The sequence below is a fragment of the Coptis chinensis genome, chromosome 5 (assembly GCF_015680905.1).
Source record: "Coptis chinensis isolate HL-2020 chromosome 5, ASM1568090v1, whole genome shotgun sequence".
NCBI classification, from domain to species: Eukaryota; Viridiplantae; Streptophyta; class Magnoliopsida; order Ranunculales; family Ranunculaceae; genus Coptis; species Coptis chinensis.
The window spans coordinates 58615842-58638291 of NC_141460.1; the positions used below are offsets into that span (position 1 = coordinate 58615842).

At 37.8% G+C, this 22450-nt stretch overlaps 2 protein-coding genes across 2 annotated transcripts; both read left to right on the plus strand.

Moving 5' to 3' along the window:
- Positions 1-1089: 1089 nt before the first annotated feature.
- On the plus strand, positions 1090-1740 carry LOC147498137 (uncharacterized). The gene has a single exon (XM_086563146.1). The coding sequence runs from the start codon at positions 1090-1092 to the stop codon at positions 1738-1740; it is 651 nt and encodes a 216-aa protein (XP_086419272.1).
- Positions 1741-7859: 6119 nt separating this feature from the next.
- Positions 7860-8561, plus strand: LOC147498138 (uncharacterized). The gene has a single exon (XM_086563147.1). It carries the CDS (start codon positions 7860-7862, stop codon positions 8559-8561), a length of 702 nt encoding a protein of 233 aa, XP_086419273.1.
- Positions 8562-22450: the final 13889 nt, after the last annotated feature.

Genomic DNA, 22450 nt, shown 5'->3' on the forward strand with positions numbered 1-22450 from the left:
TTAAAGGGCATCTACTAGACGTCTTCTTTTGTGTTGCCACAGCAAACAATAGATACCATAAATCAAATGTGCAAAAATTTCTTATGGTCGGGGCCAGAATGTGCTACATCCCACGCATTAATTAGTTGGGAAAGACTGTGTTTCCCTTATGAAGAAGGTGGTCTTGGGATTAGAAACCTCAGCACCACCAATATGGCAACAAATCTAAAGCATATCTGGAATCTACTGAGTGGGAAGGAGACGCTATGGGTTAAATGGATACAACTAAACTTGATTAAGGGCAGAAACTTCTGGCAGTTAGCGATACCCAATGACTGTTCATGGGTATGGCGCAACATCTTGAAAAACAGGAAGGAAACGAAACACATAGCACAACACCAGATCGGAGATTGAAGGGGCACCAAGTTTTGGTTGGATCCATGGCATTCGATGGGCATATTGATAGAGCACTTCCCTCCTTCTCTTCTATATGACTCAACTTGCAACCTGAACTCAACAATTGCAAATTTGATCAAAAATGGGCGCTGGAATACACCATGGCACATTAGAGTCCACATGCCAGACATTATCACCGAAATGGAAGAAGATGTTAAGGTGGGCAGAGGTGAGGACAGAGTCATCTGGAATGCATCACAAAAAAGGGAGTACACACTCAGAGACACGTATGAGAATGTAAGAGAAACAAGAAGACCGATTACATGGCATAACATCATCTGGTTTCCAAACAGAATTCCGAGACACTCGTTTGTAGCTTGGCTATCACTGAGTGAAGGACTAAAGACTTTAGTCAAGCTGAAGTAGTGGAATACAGTACAAGACGATACATGTGTTATTTGTAGGAAGGGAAGAGAGACAGTGATACATTTGTTCTTTGATTGTATGTACTCACAGTTTATTTGGCAATATGTGCTGAAGTTTGCAGGTTATCAAAGACCAAGAGCTGCTTCATGGCAACTAGAGATTGCATGGGTTCTACAAGTGACAAAGGGGAAAGGCTATAAGTAAGATGCAGTTCGATTATTGTTCACTGGTTTCATTTATAAAGTGTGGCAAGAGCGAAATCAGCGCATTTTTCAGAGAAAAGAAAACATGGTAGAGCAGGTGGGGAAAGAGATCATAAGGGATGCAAGGACCAAGCTACAATCGCTCAAAACTGAAATGGATGAGGGGCCTGAGAGAAGCAATTTCATAGCGAGATGGGACATTAATGTGAGAACAAAGCATAAAGAAATGAAGCACTGTAGCTGGGAGAGAGCTGGTGTAGGCATATACAATTTGAACACGGATGGCACACTCCAAGGGACTCAAGGAGGATGGGCAGCAGCAGTTCGGGATGTGAATGGGAATGTTGTTGCAGCAGCACATGGCAAAGCAGACTATGATACAATAGAACTGATCAAATTGCAAGGGCTTGAACAAGGGCTGAGACTAGGATTGCGGAAAGGATTCCAAATAGTGAGGGCACAAACAGACTCGACTTGTGTAACAGCATACGTGAAGAACAAAGGCCAGCACCCATGGCGGGCACATCACATGATGAAAGAGATACATGACATGATAGAACAGTTAGAAGAATTTTCCATTACGCATGTATTTAGAGAAGCAAATAAATTAGCAGACATATTAACATCTACCATACCTACAGCTAGTTATATAGAATTCGACTTTAGTTCTTTTTCAGAGGATGTAAAAAAGATTATATATGATGATGCCAGGGTCAAAGAATATGTAAGAATGTAACTAAGCTATGATTTTATTATGAATAAAATAGGGGTAAGGGACCTCTCAAAAACCCTGCTTGCCATTCAAAAAAAAAAAAAAAAAAAGGATGACAAATAAAATAACTTGTCTGAAGGACAAGCAGGGACAAATACTTGAGGAAATTGAAGATATAAGGGATGAGTGTGTGAAGTTCTATAAGAATCTATATAGCCCGGATCAGATGGATGAAATGGATTTCAATATGCTGAATGAAATACAGGTGGAGCAATTAAATCAAAATGATCAAGAGGAATTGATTAAGGAGGTGAGTAGGGATGAAATAATAGAATGCTTATCTAACATCGATAGTGATAAGGCGCCAGGTAGTGATGGCTTCTCCTCCTTGTTCTTCAAAGCAACTTGGAGAATAATTGGGGATGATTTTGTGAAGGTAGTAAGAATTATTTTCAGATCAGGCATGATGCTACAAGAGGTGAACGCTACATGTATTACCTTGATCGCAAAGGTGCACTCTCCAAGTTCTCTCAGTGATTATAGACCAATTGCATGCTGTAATGTGGTTTATAAGTGCATAACAAAGATTCTGACAGGCAGAATGAGATCATTTCTACCCAAGGTGATATCACTTAACCAATCTACATTTATATCAGGCCGGAGTATACAGGATAATATTTTACTATCGCATGAGCTGCTTCACAATTACCATAGAGATAATGGCCCTCCGAGATGTGCAACAAAAATAGACCTAAGAAAGGTCTATGATTCAGTAAGATGGGAGGCAATGAGATTTGCATTGCTTAGATTGGGAGTACCATTAATCTTCGCAAATTGTGTGCAAACATGTATTGAAACACCTAGGTTCTCGATTATGATAAATGGGACACCGTTTGGGTACTTCAGAAGTAAGAGAGGGATAAGGCAAAGAGACCCTATGTCACCATATTTATTTGTTCTGGTAATGGAGTTCTTCACTCAGATACTAAGAAGAAGAGTTGAGGAAGGGGAGTATAAGTTACATTATAAATGCATTAATCCACCTGTTACTCATCTGTCTTTTGCAGATGACTTAATTGCCTTTATGAATGGAGATGTGAACACAGTACGAAATTTAAAAGACTTTAGACAAGTTCAAACTGTAGTCGGGGTTGCAAGTGAATTAGGGAAAGAGTAACATGTCATATGTAGGAATGACTGACACTATAAGTACACAAATAGAAGGGATAATCCAATTTCAAAGGGGAGTGTTGCCGGGGAGATATCTAGGGCTGCCACTGATAACAACAAGGTTTAAAAGCTATAGATTGCATGTCATTGATAGAGAATGTAAGGAGAAAGATACAAAGTTGGAAAGGAAGAGCATTGTCTTATGCAGGGAGGCTGCAACTAATCAAGGCAATGTTAAATAACATGAGCATATACTGGACTTCTTCTTTTGTACTACCACAAAGTATTATTGATTAAATTAATCAGTTATGCAGGAACTTCCTATGGTCTGGGCCTGAATGCACCACTTCACATGCACTAATCAGTTGGGAAAAGTTATGTTATCCATATGAAGAAGGAGGGTTGGGGATAAGGGATTTGAACAAATCGAATTTAGCTGCAAGTTTGAAGCACATATGGTATATAGTGAGTGGAAGGAACACACTATGGACAAAATGGGTACAAAAGAATCTGATAAAGGATAGGAACTTCTGGCAGCTTAAAATACCCAATGATTGCTCATGGGTGTGGAGGAACATCCTTAAATATAGAAAGGAAGCTAAGAATATAGTTCATCATCAGCTGCAGATTAAATGCGAATGTGTCCAATAGAAAATGGAAAGTGGAATGTACCAGCACATGTAAGAGTGCATATGCCGGATATTGTCACATATATGGAGGAAGAAGGAAACTAGGAAGAGGAGAAGACAAGATCATATGGTCGGCATCACAGAAGGGTGATTACATAATGAAAGACACTTATGAGAGTATGATATTTTTCCAGTATCATGGAAAAATATGGTGTGGTTTACGAATTGAATACCAAGGCAGTCCTTTATAACATGGTTAGCTCTGAAAGGAGGTTTGAAGACATTAGTTCGAATGAGAGAATGGAAAGTAGTTCAGACAGATTGGTGTGTGTTGTGTTGGGGGGAAAGAGAAACAGAGGAACACTTATTCTTTTCATGTATATATGCACAAGCTGTATGGCAGAAGCTACTGAAGCAAGCTAGGAACAATAGGATGCGGGTAGCAACATGGCAAAATGAGATTGAATGGATTGACCAGAACTCAAGAGGAAAGGGATAAAAGCAAGATGCATTGCGACTAGTTTCCAATGGGCTCATATATGGCATATGGATGGAGAGGAATTGAAGAATATTTGAGAACAAGCGAATAAGGGCAGATCAGGTCGGGAAGATGATTTTTGATGATGCAAGAACTAAAATGGAGGCTATGACTATGAAGATGGAGGATGGGCCTGAGAGAGAAAGGTTTATGTAACTCTGGAGCTTAAACATCGAAATAAACACGAAGACTCTAAAGCATTGCAAATGGGAGAGAGCGGAAGAGGGAGTTCATAATTTAAACACAGATGGCACGATTCAAGGCATAGAAGGGAGATGGATAGGCATCGACAATACGCGATGGAAGTGGAACTGTACTTGCAGCAGCTTGCTAGAAGACGAAGTATAAAACAATAGATTTGATCGAGCTAAATGGGCTTGATAATGGGCTACGACTAGCGGTGAGACACGGTACAAAAAAATTAGAGACCAAACGGATTCAACTACTATAGTCAGTTTTTTCAAAGAACCGAGGCAGCACCCATGGAGAGCAAACTACATGATGGAAGAAATACAAGCACTTATTAGCGAGCTAGAAGTTTTTAATTTAGTGCATGTATATAGAGAGTCAAATAAATTAGTAGATATCTTAGCATATAATATTCCAAGTGTTAGTTTTATAGAGTTGATTCCAAGCTCTTTTTCAGAAGATGTAAAGAAAATCATATATGATGATGCGACGGGCAAAGATCATATAAGAATGTAACCAAGCCAGCATTATTTTTTATTTATACAATAGGGGTAAGGGACCTCTCAAAAACCCTGCTTGCCTTCCAAAAAAAAAACTTGCATTAGAATGAATGCATCTATGTGTGAGCTTGCATTATAATGAATACAAAACTCTTGATTGATTGAATGAACGCATCTACAGGCGAGCTTGCATTAGAATGAATGAAAAACAATTGATTGAATGCATCTACATGTGAGCTTGCACTATAATGAATGCAAAACACTTGATTGATTAAATGAACGCATCTACAAGCGAGCTTGCATTATAGTGAATGCAAAACACTTGATTGAATGCAACTACGTTTGAGTTTGCATTAGAATGAATGCAAAACACTTGATTGATTGAATGAACGCATCTACAAGCGAGAGCTTATAGTGGATGTTACGATAGTTACTGGAGGGAATGTGGTGGTGACTATTATTTATGCGAGTACCAATATAGTAGTTAGAAGGGAATTGTGAAATAATATCATGCAACAAGTTGTTACAATGAATAAACCATGGATCATCTTAGGAGATTTAAACACAGTACTAAGCACCCAAGAGAGGGTAGGAGGAGCTGAATTGAGGCCGCATCATTTCACAGACCTCCGAAACTGTGCAACAATGGCTGATATAGTAGATATAAGATACAAAGGTAACTTGTTCACATGGAACAATAGACAATAAAAGAGATTATCCTGCAAGTTTGACAGAGTCATGGTTAACGTAGAATGGATTGGGATGTCTGGGGATTATAAGGCATAATTCTTGAATCCAAGAGTAGTGTCTGATCATAATGTAATGGTAGTATGCTCAACTAAGCAAGTGAATGTACAAAAGAAGTCATTTCAACTTTTTAATTTCTGGGTTGAGGAGGAAGGCTTTATGGGTATAGTGGAGAAAGCGTGGGCATGTCCAGCAGTGGGTAATCCAATGTATGTCTTTATGAAGAAGCTAAAGATGGTGAAAAATGAGCTGATTATATGGAATAGAGAAAGAATAGGTAATGTCATCAATAGGGCTGCTAAAATGAAGGAAATGATGCTTAGCATTCAAACTGAATTGCAAGAAGAGCCGTTGAACATAGTACTTATCAGGAAGGAGATAGAAGCCATCAAGGAATATGTTAAAGTGGCTATGGCAGAAGAGGGTTTCCATAGATAGAAATCGAGGGATCAAGTTATTGTAGGGGATAATAATACAAAGTATTTCTACACATCTGTCAAAGCAAGAAGGAACACAAATAAAATCACCTGTCTCACTAATAGTGAAGGAACAATATTGGAAGACATCCAAGAGATTGGTGAGCAATGTGTGGAATTTTATAAGGAACTATATAGTCTGGAGCATATGGAGGAGGTTAGTTTCTCTATGTTTGCAGATATGGCACCCAAGCAACATATTGATGAAGGTACCTATGAAGAGCTGCAAGCAAGAGTAACTAGAAATGAGATAAATGAGGCATTATCAAGTATTAGTAGTGACAATGCTATAGGAAGTGATGGTTTCTCTTCTTTGTTCTTCAAAGCCACATGGAAAGTAATCTCTGAAGAATTCATTCAAGCCATTCAGAAAATTTTCAAATCAGGTATGATGCTTAGAGAACTAAACTCTACATGTATCACACTTATTCCTAAAGTACATAGTCCATCCTCTTTAACGGACTATAGGCCCATTTCATGTTGTGGAGTGATGTATAAATGTATTACTAAGATTTTAACTTCTAGAATGAAGAAGTTCATTCATCTGGTTGTGGCACCGAATCAGTCTGCATTTATTACAGGAAGAGCAATGCAAGACAATATCCTTTTATCTCATGAGTTGTTACACAACTACTTAGGGATTTGTACCCTCCAAGATGTGCAGCCAAGATAGATCTTAAGAAGGCATATGACTCAGTAAGATTGGAGATAGTGGAATATGCAATCCAGAGAATTGGCCTTCTAAGGAAGTTCATATAGTGTGTGAAAGTGTGTGTGGAGACTCCATCATACTCTATCATGTTGAATGGCTCACCCTATGGGTATTTCAAAGGCAAAAGAGGGATAAGGCAGGGTGGTGGACCTTACCTGTTTGTACTTGTAATGGATATTCTCTCAGAGATAATGATACACAGTCTCAAGGAAGAAAGATACAAGCTACACCAGAAATGTAATGAACCTATCATCACTCATCTTGCCTTTGCGGATGACCATATTGCTTTCATTTATGGAGATACTGATGCAGCTAAGTGTTTGAAAGAAAATATTGATATATTCACAAGATGTTCAGGACTAGAAGTGAATGTAAGGAAGAGCCAAGTATTCTTTGCAGGAGTTGATCAAAGCAATTGTGATTCTATACAGCTGATTCGTTCGTTTGCTACAAGTGAGCTACCGGTTAAATATCTGGGCATGCCCCTTTATTACAACAAGGTTAACATCAACTGATTGCCTTCCTTTGATTTCTAAAGTTACTAATAGAATTCAAAGTTGGAGAGGCAAGTTTCTATCTTATGCAGGAAGAGTCCAACTCATCAAATCAGTATTGAATAGCTTGAGTATCTATTGGTTCTCATGCTTTATTGTGCCACAAAGGATTATCGAGGATATTAATAAGCTTTTTCGGAATTTCTTATGGAATGGACCAAATTATGCAACATCCCATGTTGTCATCAGTTGGGAGAGTATATGTTATCCATATAAGGAAGGAGGGCTAGGAGCAAGGATGAATCATGCAGCTAATATGAGGCACTTATGGAACATCATAAACAAGAATGAAACTCTGTGGGTTCAATGGGTTTATAAGAATCTTATTAAGGAGAAAAACTTATGGAGTATGAATATAGTCAACGGCTGTTCCTGGAGCTGGTGAAATATTCTAAAAGAGAGGGATGAAGCAAAATACATTGCATTGCATCAAATTGGAGATGGAAAAAGCACATCATTCTAGTTAGATCCTTGGCACCCAGATGGGATTTTGAAGGAGAGGTTTCCGCAAGCTCTAAAATATAACTCGACTTGCAATCTTGGCAGCAAGCTTTCGGTGTTCATTGAGAATGGAAGGTGGTATGTACCTAATCATATTAGGGTACATGCCATTGACATATTTGAAAGAATGGAAGAAGAGGTGAGCATTATCAGTGGGGAAGATATGATGGTGTGGGCTGTTTCGAATAGGGGTGGGTTTACACTGAAAGATACCTACCACAATATAAGGGATACAAAACAACAAGTAGCATGGCACTCTATTGTCTGGTATACCAACAGGATTCCGAGACACTCTTTTATAACATGGATGGTGTTACAGAGGAGCTTGAAGACATTATGCAGAATGAAAGAGAGGAAAGTGATGACAGATGACACGTGTATTTTCTGCTGGGGAGAAGTGGAGACTGAAGAGCACTTATTCTTCAATTGTACATTCACTCAAGAGGTATGGAGTAAATTGTTGAATGCATGTGGGTATTCAAAGATCAGAGCGATCAATTGGGAGGAAGAAGTGAAATGGGTAATACTGGTTACAGCTGGGAAAGGATGCAAGCAAGATGCGTTCAAGCTTTTGTTTAATGGGTTTTGTTATTGGATTTGGAGGGAGCAAAATGAAAGAATCTTTGAACAGCAAAGTAAAATGGGGGATAGCATTGTCTTCAATGTAATGAGCGATGTTAAGACGAAGTTGAGTGCAATAAACTTAAAGATGGAGGATGGGCCCGAGAGGGAGTGGTTTGCTGATCTATGGAACGTGGATATTATGAGAAAAAAGAAAAATAAGATTTTTGCAGATGGGAAAGGGCACCTGACGGTATACATATTGTGAATTCATATGAGACTATGCAAGGACAACAAGGGGCATGGGCAGTTGTGCTCAGAGATGAAAGGGGGAGAGTCACGACAACAGCAAAAGGAAAGTCAGAATATAACACCATTGCTTTGGTGGAACTTCAAGGCGTGGGACAAGGTATGAAGTTAGCGATTGCGCAGAACATTAGGAAACTCCGGGCACAAAAGATTCTCAAAATGTAATAGCTTTTATACATAAATCTGTTTTTCCATGGGAAGCGAACAAGATGATGAGAATCATTAGAAGAATGGAGATAGAGCTGGAGGAGTTCAGTATAGTCTACATTTACAGAGAAGCGAACAAACTAGCGGATTCTTTAGCTAGTACTATTCCTGATGAGGCATATGTAGATATTAGTATATACTCTTTTCTAATGATATAATGAAAATTATAGATGATGATGTAATAGGAAGAGAGTATGAGAGATTGTAATCCAGTTCAGAACCTTTTTATTATGAATAAAGGGGTAGGGGCCCCCCTTAACAACCTCGCTTGCTGATAAAAAAAAAACACACAAACACAACAAGTGAGCTTGCATTAGAATGAATGCAAAACATTTGATTGAATGCATCTACGTATGAGCTTGTATTGGAATCAATGCAAAACACTTGATTTATTGCATTACATCATGAGAAAAGGAACTAGGACTGATATTTACATCTGGATCTACTGGATTGGTACTTCCTAGGGCATCAGCTTGCTTGTCGACTTCTCTATTCCCATGCTCTTACTACTGTCCATGCTTCTTGCTGCTTGTGTAATGTGCTAGCTTTCTATTCCCACCAATCTGAAGTATATGGTCTTTGTGTACTCATAATTCCTCCCGATTCTTTTGTGCTTGCTGCTTGTCATGTTGTTTACTCACAATAGTATCTTTAGGTTCTGTTTGCTTGTTGTTGCCCATATTTTGTAGGTTGTTTTCTTCTCTAGCACGCATTGTATGCCACGAGGTCCCTTTTAGGATCCTTTTATCTCCGTTTTTGCCTCTAGAACATGTCTTTTAAGATATTTGGTTTAGAATAGGCTTGTATCTTGAAAAAGCAATAAGAATATAAGTTTTCTACAATATTGATCATATAATTTGACTAAATTGAAGCATTACAAGGGCATAAAAACACATATTTGAGGACTGATCACCCTAACCAACATACTATTTTGTGGGCATCTCTACACTTATATATATGTAGAGATGTACATAATTGCCTCTCTCATATCTTATCTAACAAATAACCTAATATAGAACCTTTTTGTGCCTTCTTTTAGTGGATAAGATTAAGCCTTGTTGGGCCCAAGCCCATTGTTAAGCACCCAAAAGTGTAGTTTAAACCCCTTAATAGTATTCTACTTAGGCCAATTATGTCTATAATAAATGAGAGTTAGTATTATTTACGTATTTTTGTGTATTTCAGAACTTGAAGCTGATTAGGTGACTAAAGACACTATTTTTGCATGGAAAATGAGTCAAGATGATTGTTAAGGAAGTTCTATATTTAAAGCTCAAGAATCAAGAAGAAAAGCCTTTTTCAAGCCCAGTAAAAGTCAATTCGGGTAGAAAAAGGGACAAAAAGCCGTCAAAACTTCAAATAGACGTATCTTTGGACTCGGTCCTCAGAATTGAGCCTACTATAATTCAAAACGATCGGCTCAGAACCAGTTTTCCAATGGACTCTTTCTTGCTCTAATTAGATCTATAAAAGTGGACGAAAAGGGCATTGAAGTAATTTTCAGTAGTTGTGGCCTCTTTAGACTTAACCTAATGGACTCTAGGCTCACATTAGAGGCCCAAAGTCCCCTTTTTTGGCCCATGTACGAAAATGTAACCCTAACCCTCTCCTATATAAAGACAGTTAAGGCTAAACTTAAGCTCTCCTCCTTACTTTTAATTATTACCCTCTCATTAGTTTAGTTTAGTTTATAGTTTAGAATTAGGGTTAGCATTATAGCCTCCATTAGAACCTATCAATAAAAAGCTTTAGTTTAATATTCAATTCTCTTCTTTACATTATGTCTCTACTTTATTGTTTAGTTAAATTGATTTCGATGATACAAGGCTAAACCACCATTAGAGGGGGTTTATGAAGCCATGTGAGGATGATTAGTAATTAGTTATTTATCGTTTTGCAATAGAGTTCCAAGTCCTTCGTTGTGAGTTTCTAGAGATCGAACACATAACGAAGGGCTAGAGATTAGAAACCCCATCAAAGAGATTTTTGGGGGTGTTAATCTCTAATACTTTTTATCATTCATCAAATCACTGTTTTTCTATCTTAAATCTACTGTTTTGACATCATTAATCTCTCAATAGTGAATTATTTTAGTTTAATCTAGATAAGCATTCAAGTACGTACAAGCAAGAGTGGATCGAACACGACTACTCCTCTATATCGCATGATTTAGAGAGTATTCAATTTACCCGTTTTTCCATCTTTATCTACTGTTCAAGCATCTTCTATCTACGATTTTCACACATATTACGTATGCACTCGTTAAATGGCGTCGCTGGCCATCTTGTTTGCTTTTGTATCGCATGTTTAGAACACATTAAACTATTCACTATTTTCAAACTAAAATACTGTTTTCACTATTCATGATTTTCCAAAATATTTCTGCTACTGTTTCAGTGCATACGAGTTGAGAAACCAACTCCTTGCATCTCCGTGACCTGACCCTAAAAGTTTGAACCTACTCTTTTTCTTCGCGAGCGTGTGCACGCGCCCTAAATTAGCCTTCACACAGCGCACCCCACGCTCTCTCTCCTAGGCGCGACCCGTGAATTCGCTCTATATTGTTCTATTTCAATGCGCGCCCGTGCCCTACTTTAATTAGAAAATTTTAATTTTTTTCTATTAAGTACAATACTGCCTCACTAGTATAGTATAGTTCTCGTATGCCCAAAACTTTTAGTAATTAAAATTAATTTTTCATACTATACGGTGTCTAGAAAACTTAAAAGAATTGGGATTCTCTAATTAAGGAACGTGCACGCACAGGCAACCTCCCTCAATTCTTAAGTGGCCTGGCTGTTGGTTTGATACAAAAATATAAAAAAAATGAATTAATATTAGTTAAATTAGTAAGCCCACCTACTACCAAAGCCCGTTTCACAGGCCTGACATCCAAGCCGAACATGAAGCCCATCGTAAAAAGCCTGAACATTATTCTTAAATGTTAGCACTAATTAGCATAAACTTTTTACAGGACTTCACAATCCACATCGTGTGCCCGGACCAATACTCATATAATTGTTCAAGTAACATAGACGTGCTTCAAGGTTGTTGAAGGTGCTATTTATACGCGTAGCAAGGACGCTCCAGGTAACATCTCTCTACATCCTCGAATCTACTGTAAGAGAATTCTATTTCTAGTAATAATTAGGCTATTTTTGCATGCTCGTTAGGAATTGCCTATTAAACTTAAAACTTGCATGAGATTAAGATCTAGTACGCATAAACCTGCCATATTAGTTTATCGTAGACGCAGAAATAATCGTCTATCTAGAAATTCACATATCACCACACACACAACACCTACACCCACCTGTTTACTACATCTATAGCAATGGGTGAAGAAATAGCAAAGAGACCCCTCTCTGATTTTTATAAGGTTTTAAATGATGGGCCTGAGTCCTGCATCATTCTTGCAGATACTACAAGAGATTTTAGAATCCCCCCCAATATATTTAATCTGCTACATGTTTTCCATGGCTTAGACCATGAGAAGCCTTATCAACACTTACGTAAGATACAACAAGTTCTTACTACATTTCATCATCCTAACGTAAGACTTGAACAAATAAAGCTTAGGTTGTTTCCTTTCACCCTAGCTGACAAAGCAGCTGCTTGGCTAACAACGCATAAAAGTCGAACTCTGCGGTACATGTGAAAAACTAGTAGAATTATTTATGGAACAATTTTACCAGCCATAGAAGACTGATGAGATGGTACCAAATATTCATTTCTTTTGCCAAAAGCCTCAAGAATCTTTTTCTAAGGCTTGGAATCATTTCACTAATCTTCTAGTAGAATGTCCTGAAGCTGATGTTGAGTGATGAGTGTTTAAAAGAGTGTAAGAAGTGAGGTTCATCCTAGACTGTTTGGGCTTGAATGATGATGGGAGTTTGATGAAAGGAAGGTAGAGTTCTTATCACTTATGTTTTTATCTAAGTTATGAAGAACATTGAAAGCAAAGTTTAAGTTGTTGAATGATTGAAAGAAACAATACTTGGAAACAAATGAAGAGAATGATTGATTAAAGAACTAACACAAAGAAATAAGATTGATTGATTGATTGAAAATGTAAAAACAAGAACAAGACTGAATTGAAAAACAAGAAAGTAAATGACTTGAATTGAAAAACAAGAAAAATAAATCCTACATAACACTAAATTAAGTTTAGGTGCATTCTCTCTCCCTAACTTTTAGATTATATACCCCTACTTTTGCCTTTTACTAATTTGCCCTCCTCCATTACTTTTGAGACACCTCACACTTCACTTTTGCTTTTGCTTTTTAATTTCTTCTTGACCATGGTAGGTTTTTTTAGAATGACATATTTTGAGATAAGGGCCTCCATCTCTGGTCTTCTGAGTTAAAGGTTTTGACCTTTAACTTTGACCTTTGACTTTGACTTTTTCAACACTTTTTCATAGTAGCTTCTGGTCTTCATAATAAGCGTGATTAAGGGTCCTTTAGGTGTTAAGATGCAGCTTTTATGATAAATGGTCTGAAATTCTCTGTAACCTCAAAAAGGCAATAAAAGCTATGAGCTGTCTTTTCATTAAGCGTAAGAAGGGCTGTAATGTAGCAATATAAGAGTAATAAAATGCACATTTGGGAGCTAATCATGTCCTCATCAAAATCTTAGTAAAGACACACTAGTTCGTGCCTTCTTCAAAGGCCTATCCTAACACCATAAGGAGACTTTAGATATCATGAACGGAGGTAATTTCTTAAGTAAAGGAGCCACAGATGCTTATAACTTCTTAGATAATCAATCTAATAAAAGTAACAATTGGGGAGGTAACAATTACTCCAGCTCCATTCCTTTTTCTTCTGCAGCTAAGGTAGCCAATATGTTTGAGATAAAACTTGATCCTGAACTTAGAACTTTAATTGAATCCATCACTCATAAGGTATATGCCTTCTCTGTAAATAAACAAGAAGCGAAACCCACTCCAGTCATGAATATAAACTTTCCTCATTGTAATTTATGTTTTAGTTTTGAGCATTCCGATAATTATTGTCCTCTTGCCTTTGAACAACCACCACCACAGCTAGAAGATGTCTGCACTTTTAATATACATATCGCACCTTGGAGACAAAATCCTAATTTTTGTTTGCATAATAATCATCATCAAGCCGCACCTCCATGTTTTAATAATCAAAATGTTAGGCCCACCAATAACTATAACTAATTTCAACCAAAGCAAGGACAAGGGTAAGGTAATTACAATAATAACAGAAGTCTAGTCCCAGTACATAACAACTATCAAAATCCACAAGTTATTAATCAATGTGAGATAGTTCCTGTTACACAACCCGTGGCCACTCAACCTTCCTAATCTAATAGATTCGATGCATACATGCAAGCTCAACAACAGATTTTACTATCCATTCCACAATCTATCCAACAGTTAGCCCAAGAAAAAAACCCAACAAAAAGGCGTGTTTCCAAGTCAACCCGTACCTAATCCAAAATCAACAAACACATCCTTCGAAGTAACCGGTAATACTAGTAATGAAAATTTAATCCAGGGAGAATTAAAGGTCGTAACTACTCTTTGTTCAGGGAGAGTGGTTAGCTAAGAACAAAGTAATAATGCCAGAAGATTCCCCACAAATTGAAAAAGATAATGGAACCTTACTAGATACTGTATTCGAAACTGAAGATCCTACAACTGTAGAAGTACCAGTTAAACCTCAACCTAAGGGGAAAATAACAAAAGTTAAAGAAAAGGTCAACACTTCTATTGACCCTTATGTTAAGCTTAATTGGTTGTGTACCCCTCTCCTCATGGGAGAGGTTGCAAGTTCAAATCCCACCAAGTCTTGGTTGGGATTTATTTCTTGTGTAATTATGTGATGGGCCTTTGGACCAAGTGAGCCTTCAGGCTAGAGACAAGGTGGTGCTACAATGGGTGGACCAAGAAGCAAAAACAAGTCTTCATGGACAAGGTGCAGGCGGTTGGGTCTACTCAAAATGGCGCATCGGCGAGAGCCTTCGAGCAATATAAGCCTTCGGGCTAGGTTCTTTCAATGTAACCGGTGGGGTCTGCCTTAACCCTCTAAATATTTAAAAAAAAAAATATATATATATATATATATATATATATATGTAAAAACCGTCGTTTCCCCATAGGCTAGCCATGCTAAAGAAGGATGATAATTTTGACGAGATTAGGGAAGTTTTTAAAAATTTAACTATAAACCTACCTTTCCTCAATGCCATAAAACGTCTTCCAAACCATGCTAAGTTTCTTAAAGATTTGTGCACCACAAAGAGGAAAACAAACATACCTAAGGAAGGATTTTTAACTAAACAGTTTCCCTATTTATCTGAGCACAACAGAATCATTAAGTACAAGGACCCTGGATTCCCCACTATACAATGCACCTTAGGCGATACTTTCACCACAACTGCTCTTCTAGATCTAGGGGCAAGTGTTAACTGACTCCCATTTTACCTTTACAAATAACTAGGTATACAAGATCTAAAACCATCTAAATTGACTTTGCAGTTAGCCGATCGCTCAATTAAGTATCCAACAGGCGTAGTTGAAAATATTCTTGTTAAAGTTCAAGACTTCTATTATCCAGCCGACTTCGTTATTCTTGACACAGAAGTCGCTCATGACTCTGTTCCTATCATCTTAGGGTGTCCTTTCTTGACAATTGCAACTGCAAATGCCCTCATTAATTGTCGTGATGGTTCAATGTCCATTTCCTTTGGAAACCATACTGTTGAGGTAAATGTTTTTAAGATGATGCAACAAACACTAGACTCTACTATAGATGGAGAAGTTAGCGTGATTGAGAGCCGTGCTCAAGATAATAAAGCATTTCCAGAACACCAGATGCACTAATTTCTTTCTTTTGGCAGTACTGAGGATTCTTACATCCAAGAAGTGCATGCCCTTTTAGAGTCTACTCCTATCCATAATCTAGCTCCTGAGTTTAAAGAACTCATTCCTGAACAAATTTGTGTTTTTTAGGAGGAAAAACCTCTTGAGTCCCTCATTCCACTCCTCCCACCCTTAAGCTTAAACCTCTTCCCGCTGAGTTAAAGTACATTCATCTTGATTACAATCTCTCATACTCTTTCCCTATTACATCATCATATATAATTTCTTACATCATGAGGAAAGGAACTTGGACTGATATTTGAATATGGATCAGTTGTAGCGGTACTTGCTAGGCATCAGCTAACTTGTCCATAATGTGTCCATAACATGAAAACCCATTTCTAGGTAGGTTTGTGAGAAAAGCGCTGGCTAGCCCTTTAGGGTGTTCTTCCCCCATTTCGCTATCTCTCTGGACACCCCCGTATATTTGCTGCCAACCATAATTGTGCCCTTGTTAGTTACAAGTGCTGCCTTTATTGGTTCATGCACCCTCTCCTTTCCAGTCACTGTACCCGCTGTCTCAGCACATTCATCTTGATCCAGATGGCACTCATCTGATTATTATCCCATCTCAGTTATTTGTTACTGAAGATGCAAATTTAATTAGGGTGATTCGTGAACATCGTTCTGCGATTGGTTGGTCTATAGACGACATTAAGAGTATTAACCCTAGCATATGAAAACACCGCATACATTTGGAGGATAATGCGAAAACCTCCTGTGAGCCGCAACGCTATTTGAACCCTACCATGAAAGAGGTAGTTAGAGTGGAAGTTTTGAGATTACTCAATGCTGGCATTATTTACCCATCTCAGTTAGTGAATAGGTGAGCCCAGTTCATGTAGTCCCTAAGAAATCAGGTGTTACAGTCATCCATAATGAAGATGGCAAGTTAGTTTCCACCCGAGTTCCTATAACGTGGCGGATTTGTATTGACTATAGGAAGTTAAATGCCATGACATGTAAAGACCATTTTCCTTTACATTTTAATGGCCAAATGCTTGAACATCTAGCCGCCATACTTATTACTATTTTTTAGATGGTTACTCAGGCTACTTTCACATGTCCCTTCGGTACGTATGCATATAAATGAATGCCATTTGGTCTCTGTAATGCGCCTGGTACTTTTAGGCGATGTATGCTGCATATTTTTAGTGACATGATAGAGAAATTCATGGAAGTGTTTATGGATGATTTTACCATTCATGGTCATTCCTTTGAAGATTGTCTTTCAAATCTTTCTAAAGTTTTGAAACGGTGTCAGGAAAAGAACTTAGTCTTAAATTGGGAAAAATGTCATTTTATGGTCACAAAAGGCATAGTATTAGGTCATATTGTATCTAAAGATGGCATAGAAGTAGACAAAGCTAAATTAGATAAGATAGCGTCTCTGCCTATACCACGTAATGTCCGTGGCATTAGGCCTTTTTAGGCCATGCAGGTTTCTATACACGTTCCATAAAAGATTTTTCCAAAACAGCTAAACCGTTAACAAATTTGCTCCTAAAAGATGTTGCTTTTTATTTTAATCATGACTGTAAATAAGCTTTTGAAACTTTAAAAGCCGCTTTAACCTTTGCACCTCTCATACAACCACCAGACTGGTCTAAACCTTTTGAACTAAGAGACTGGTCTTATAACTGCTCATCTCTTATAAACCTTATTTTCCTATTGAACACCTTTACTTGACCACTAGTTTGAGGATGATATGGAGTCGCCACCTTATGGGTAACTCCATATTTCTTGACTAAAGCTTCAATAACTCTATTACAAAAATATTTTCCCCCCATCACTTATGATGTCCTTAGGTACGCCGGAACAAGAGAAAATATATTCCTTCATAAAAAAATACTTTGGTCTTATTATGGTCATTGCTACAACAAGCCATGACTTCAATCCATTTAGAAACATAGTCTACAGTTGCAAGGATATAATAAAACCATGCGAGACGGGAAACAGACCCATAAAATCTATACCCCAGACATCAAAAATTTCCACTATGAGAATGGGATTTAGGGGCATCATATTATGTTGAGTAATATGCCCAAGTTGTTGACATTTAATACACACTTTACAGTGTGCATAGGTATCATTAAAAAGAGTAGGCTAATAAAAACCACATTGAAGAACTTTGGCGGCAGTTTTCTTTCCTTTAAAATGACCCCCAATTGATTGTTCATAGCAGAAGGATAAGACTTCATTGTGCTCCCACTGGGGAATACAATGACGATTATCTAATCCGCACAATATTTAAAAAGGTAAGGTTCATCCCAGTAGTAAAATTTAACTTTGGCCAAAAATTTCTTGCATTCACTTTTAGACCGTATACCAAGAATAATCTCGGACACTTAGAAGTTAACAATGTCCGCATACCATGGTGTAAAAAAAATTGAATAAAGATGCTCATCCGGAAAAGAGTCAGATATCGATTCGGAATCACTGTCATCCTCATTACTTAACCTAGATAAATTATCTGCAACTATATTTTCAGCCCCTTTTTTATCCTTAATTTCTAAGGTAAACTCTTGCAGGAGAAGAATCCAACGGATCAATCTCTGTTTAGCATCCTTCTTCGTGAGAAGGTACCTAAGTGTTGTGTGGTCTGTGTAGATGATGGTCGTGGAACCAATTAAGTTGGGACAAAATTTATCTAAGGCATAAACAACAACTAAAAATTCCTTTTCAGTAGTAGTGTAATTACATTGAGCATCATTTAAGGTTTTACTAGCATAAAAAATTACGGTAGACTTATTATCTAACTTTTGTCCTGCCACATCACCAACAACATAATCACTAGCGAGTAAGGGAAGGTCCAATAAGCGGACCATTGCCTTAATAGAGCTGCAAGGTGTTAGAAAAAGGATCAAAATGGCTATTTTGCAGGGAATCAAGAAGCTCAGAGTGCAGACAGATTCAGCAAATGTTATCTTTTTTTCAAAACTGAAATGCAGTACCCATGGCAAGCAGAACAGATGATGAGGAGCATTACCCAGATGAGAGAGAAACTAGAAATGTTCACTAGTACTCATGTATATTGAGAAGCTAACAAACTTGCAGATGCATTGGCAAGTAATATTCCTACAGTTAGCTATGTAGAATTAGTACCTAGTTCTTTTTTGGAGGATGTAAAGAAAATCAGATATGATGATGTAGTAGGCAAACTCTATATCCGATTGTAACAAGTTATTTAATCTTTTTTAATTAAAAGGGGTAGGGGACCTCTATAACAACCTCACTTGCCTATAAAAAAAAGATGATTTATGGGCATATAGAACGGCTTTTAAAACACCTATTGGTATGTCACCTTACCGCTTAGGTTTTGGTAAACCTTGTCACTTGCCTGTTAAGTTGGAATACCGTGCCCTGTGGGAAAAGTCTTAATTTCAACATTAACGCCACTGGTGTCAAGCGCAAATTGCAATTGAATGAGCTTGAAGAAATCTGGAGTGATTCTTACGATCTAGCGAAGGATTATAAAGCTAACATGAAACGTATTCATGATAAACATATTTTGAGTAAAGAGTTTGATCTTGGTCAAAAAGTTTTGCTATATAACTCACGTTTGCATATTTTACCTAGGAAATTAAAAACACATTGGTCTGGACCATTTTTGGTTACTGATGTCACCCCTCAAGGTGTAATCACCTTGGTATCCCAAGGACAACAATACATTTCAAGTAAATGGTCAACGCTTAAAACACTTCCACGAATTATGTTCGCCTGCTGTAGAAGAAACCCTTCTACAAGACCCTGTTTATGAGGACTGAGCCTCTATACTTGGTGTGCTTCCTATCTATATTCTTTATTTTGGGAGTGCTCCATTAAGGTAACCGGACCCTCCTTTTGTAGTGTGTGTGGTTGTAAGTTCTGAATCCTTAGTACTCATTCATGTAGTTCACGTATTCCTCTCTTGCACTTTTTCTCGTTTCGTTTTAGTTGTGTTTCTCTATGGAGTGATTTACATCTTTATTTGCTTTATTCGTTGATTTTCAAAAATCCTTTTCATAAAAACTAGAAAACTTAAAACCCATAAATATTAGATAGATTAGATAATCTAGGTATCTGACTTTAAAATACCCACATTTTCACCAAAACAAAATATTTTCATCCTATTTCAAAATTTTGTTTGGGGGTGGGTAATCATCACACCTTGTTTTTTCAATTTCCTATATTTGTTTATATTGCCATTAGTCGTATAGATTCGTATGACACAATCTAGTCATCTAGATTTCCATCACCCACATAACTTATGCCATTTACGCATTCTGAGGTGTTCTTCTAACATTTCATATGTTACCCACTGTTAAATTTGAGTGTTTCCTAGATATTTAGATAACATTTTTCATGCTGATCATTTTCATAGCTCATTCGCAAATATCGGACTACTAACGAATCAGGAATCTTAGCTTTAAGTTTACGAGACAGCATGACATGATGGGTATTTCATAAAAGATTTAGGCTTGGGCCAAAAATTCATTTTCCACCAAAACCCATGATATTTACACCCCACCCACCATCCCATTTTACCTCGCACCCCGGCCTATTTCCTTCATCTTCCCAAACAAAAACAAACCTGACCTAAATCGCACAGAGTGCGACCCGCGCCCATCTAGAATTAAATCCAAGCGCGACCCGCGCCTTCATCACCACCAACCTTTACAAGTTTTTTACAACACCTTCCCCTCATCCTCCCCTACTTATTCTCTACTCGTATTCCAATTTCATCCACACCATGGCTAGACCAGTAAAAATCATGCCGGAATTCGCATTCAACGCCGAGATATTTCAGCTATTCTATGGGACTGAAATGCATGCTAGAGGGTGGGATAGAATGTGGTACTCTACTGAAGAGTACTACCATGAGGATTTTGTTTTAAGATTTTATCGGTTTAAGAGGACAACTCCATCAAGGAGGCTGTTTGTGAGCTTGGATGGAGTTGAGATGGATGTGACGCACGATTTCCTAGCATCCATCACTGGAATTGTCGCAAAATAGGTCACCATGACCTTACAAGGCTCCCAGTTCAAAGGAGTGCATCAGCTGTGCCAGGCAACAGTCACTGAGGATCAATCAGCTGGCTGTGACACAGTGGCTAGGGAAGAACATATGTGCCACCACAAAGCCCAGTGACATTAATTTGTCATTCCTACATTTCCTTTGGATTTTGCAGAATAGGAGGTATCATTTTTGCCTCATTGATTTTCTGCATGAAGAGCTTATGGCAATACGCCATACCACTGCACCCCTACCTATTTTAGTAACTAAGATTATGTTATCTTAGGGTTGCATGCCTGAGTCACCTAGGACTCATATTAAGCTTCACTCGAATGCCAAGGCATATAGTGAATGTGTCCAAAGGCATTGGACACTGCCTGAAGAGAGGGCTGATGGGATAGATCAGGATGAAGAGGATGAATATCCTGCTTGTTTTGCTAAGAATGTTATGGATCGTACTTCTTCTGATTTTTCACGTTTTTCACTACTCCGTAGCGGGATGCATACGCTTTATGATAGCCAAAGAACCCTAACTGAGATCTGTGAATCGATTCAGAGGTGTCAGGGTTCCATTCAACTATATCACCAAACCTTAGAGCAGAACTCCGAACCCTTGATGACAACCAGGCTTACATGCTTAACTATCTGGAGAATATGGAACAGGAGCAACAACAATACCGGGATGCGCAGGTGATAAGAGCCCAAAACTGTAGTTTTAACCCCTTAATAATCATACTGTTAGACCAATTATGTGAATAATAAGTAAGAGTTAATACCGATTCACGTTTTTTATGCATTTCAGCTTCAAAGTCCATTATGTGCGAAATGTGCCACATTAGCGAGATAAATGAGCAAAAGCCAAGCAGAACTTCCAAATGCCATATCTTTGGACTCGGACCTCGAATTGGGCCTACCTTATTCAAAACGACCGCTCGGAAAGAGCTTTGCAATGGTCCAAGCCTTGACCCAATCGAGGAGCAAAAGTGGACAAAAGTCCAGGGAAGCCAACCTGCAGTTGAAGAGGCCTTTTGGATCGAAGAAAGAATTGGGTTTTGGGCCTGATTCTCTGGCCCAAACCATGGCTCCAAGCCCATGCACGAATTTTGGATCTGGATGTATAAAAATAAAAGCTTAGCTCTTTGTTAATGGTAGCTACTTAGACCTAAATTAAGATATAGAATTCTAGACACTACACCATAATAGGATATTTGCAACACGCACCTTTTTTGATTTGCAACGGTTATTTACCGTTAGTAAGTTTCCAACGTTAAATAAGCGTTGGCAATGTTGGAAAGCGTTGCTTTATTTGGGTGAATTTCCGGAATTAATTGCTAACGCTTTTAAAAAGTGTTGGAGAAGTGTTACAAATTAAAACTTGAAATTTCAAGGAAATAGGAAAAACGAAAAATCGAAATATAAAACACAACTTTTTCTCTCCTCTCTCACACCAAGATTCCAAGATCCCTAAAATCTTCATCAAAACTAAAATCCAACTAATTTTCGCACTCCTCAAAACTAATTTTCGGTGGATTAAAACTTTAAAGTTCTAGCTGTTATTCAATTTCTAGAGAGAGGAAAAAAAAGGAGGGAATCAAAAGAAGAAGAAGAAGAAGAAAACAAGGAGGAGACATTCATTCCTCGTATTTTCTTGCAGTTTGAGGCTAGATCTCAAGTCTTGTACGTTCTTCTTTTGAGGTAATAATCTTTCATTTTCTTTCTACTTACTAAGATGGAAATATTATTATTATT